Below are 2,291 nucleotides of genomic sequence, written 5' to 3' on the forward strand. Positions count from 1 at the left end.
ATGTATCTTTATGATGATGCGCCGTTAGTAGGCTACGTAAAGGCATGCTGCACACACTTGTTTGGGCTTACGAGCCGGCCAAAGAGTAGTAGCCTAGGCTGACGCATTAATCGTGTGCCGCCAAAGATTTTTTCACCATCACTTGTTCTGTTATCAACAATCCTCTTTGGCTGCAACTATTTTGACGCTGGCTCTATGTGGCTTTGATGCACCGTTTCTTGTCCTCAAACTGCCAGACACTTCCTAGTAGCAAATATTCTAAGAACTTTATTTCCTCCTAGTCCTCCTCCTGTAGTCATGGAGATAATAAACACCAACGCAGTTCTGAACTCCCAGTGGTCAGCTGAATGGTGTTTTAAATTGCTGTGGACACCAATGCCGACATGAGTGCGATGCACTCTGCTTTCGACATTCATTTACATTAGATTCCATTCTTTTCAATACAACTCCGCACACCAGCGTCACACTTTGCCGCCGTGTAAATCACGATTCAGTTATATTTGGTCGACGCCGCTCCATAAAATCCATTGTCCAGTGTTTGACTTCGGGGCTGATGTGTGTGGCAAGTGACAGTGCACCATAGACCAGGGGTTCCTAAACTTTTCCACAACAAGGCCCCCCAAATACCACTAGGCCAAGGACCCCCTTTATGTGTTATTAAACCTCTCGACAATAGGCCTACTTTGGCTAATGTAAAAATACATTAACCTAATCCTACAGTAATAATTATTTTAGCCACAAGCATTTCGCGATGGAGCATACAGTGTGTAAAAATTGCATTTGGGGCTTTCTGCTATATGAGAGCTATCACTCTACTATTATTCCAAGTCATTATTATGGAAAATATAATGTTCAGATATGCGACAAATTATTATAATGCCATTGTATAACAGCCTCCCCTCATAGTAATAAGTATATTTAAATTTTTTCAAATGTATTTATTTATTGCTTTTATTTTTCCTTCCAACTTCCTGAGGCCCCCCTGGCACCCCCTCTCGGCCCCCACTTTTAAAAACAACGGCCATAGACTGTAGGCCTATAAAATGGCAGTGCACTCATTTCGAAAAGTTCCTTATTTTCAACTGAACTCAAAGATAATGAATATAGTATGAATAAGTTAAAGTATACTTATAGTATTTATACTTATAGTTTTTTTCTGTTTGTTATGGCCTTTATAATGTGTGTACCTTTTGTGCATGCACTTCTGCGGTAGCATTTATTTCAGTTTATATCAGCTATATTTCTGAAGAATATATATTGTGTTGCCTCAAGGCCTGCTGCACATCTTTTGAAATTTGATTTGAAATAATCAAATAGGCCTATGTCTAAAGTTAAGTTAATAAAGTAACTATTTATAGTTAATGTGGACTCCTGGAAAGTTCAGAAATGCAAAATAATAGAATTGTAATCATGTGATAAAATATGTGATTAATCGTGATTAACTATAGGAATTCAGCGATTAATCACGATTAACATTTTTAATCGTTTGACAGCACTAATAATAATGTGTAAAGGACAGCAGTGTATAAAGGTGCCAGTAGAGGACTACTCTCTATCTTCTCTTGCACTTACCCACTCCTCCTGAAATTCAAAACGATACACAGCTATTGATTCTTCATCAATGGAAACTACAACAACATGACAACAACAAATTCAGAGCTCTCTGAAAAAACGAAAATATTACATACATTAAGTGGCGTTTCATTGGCGTTTCATTTGGTCCTAAAAGCCCTCCATCTCCAATAGGGCTTGTGGAGCATCCCTCAGGTTTCCATGGTGAGCTCCAAAAGCTTCTCATCAAAACAAATTAACAGGACCACCATCCTGTTGTAGGGCAGGAGAGGCGAGTGGATTTGCCCAGAGCCTTGTTTCAAATCCATCCTATAGGCCTGAGACAGTGACATGATCTAAGGCACTAGAGTGGATAAAGAGTTAAAGACACATAGTCCCACTGGGATTAATGGTAAGGACACGGCTGTTTGTAACATGAAAATGCACACTGATTTACTTCATATTGGACTTTTATTGCTTCCAGTACAGGCACTGCTGCATATGTGGACAGGCACAATCCACTGGAGGGTGTCTGTGTTTTTCTAGAAGACAAATAACAAAACGGAACGTGTTCATCACGCATCATGCTTTCCCCCTGAAGGCCAGCTCACGCGTGCTCTCTGAGCTGCGTACGGGACGGGCGTGGCAGGGTACTGATGGATCCGTTGAAGAACGGTGTAGAGCACAGAACTGCAGAGAACTGTGGTCCCTTTGGAATCCATGACGATAAACAATAAACA

The 2,291-nt window shown here is 40.4% G+C and overlaps 1 protein-coding gene across 1 annotated transcript in view; it reads right to left on the bottom strand.

Annotated features, from left to right (window-relative positions):
• LOC125307915 (vegetative cell wall protein gp1-like) overlaps positions 1-2,273 on the bottom strand; it is a 7,656-nt gene extending 5,383 nt beyond the window's left edge. Inside the window, exon 1 of the mRNA XM_048264046.1 lies at positions 2,185-2,273. Coding sequence (XP_048120003.1) covers positions 2,185-2,273 — 89 coding nt within the window. The remainder of the gene's footprint in view (positions 1-2,184) is intronic.
• Between the last annotated feature and the right edge of the window lie 18 nt (positions 2,274-2,291).

The sequence above is a fragment of the Alosa alosa genome, chromosome 15 (assembly GCF_017589495.1).
Source record: "Alosa alosa isolate M-15738 ecotype Scorff River chromosome 15, AALO_Geno_1.1, whole genome shotgun sequence".
NCBI lineage: Eukaryota > Metazoa > Chordata > Actinopteri > Clupeiformes > Clupeidae > Alosa > Alosa alosa.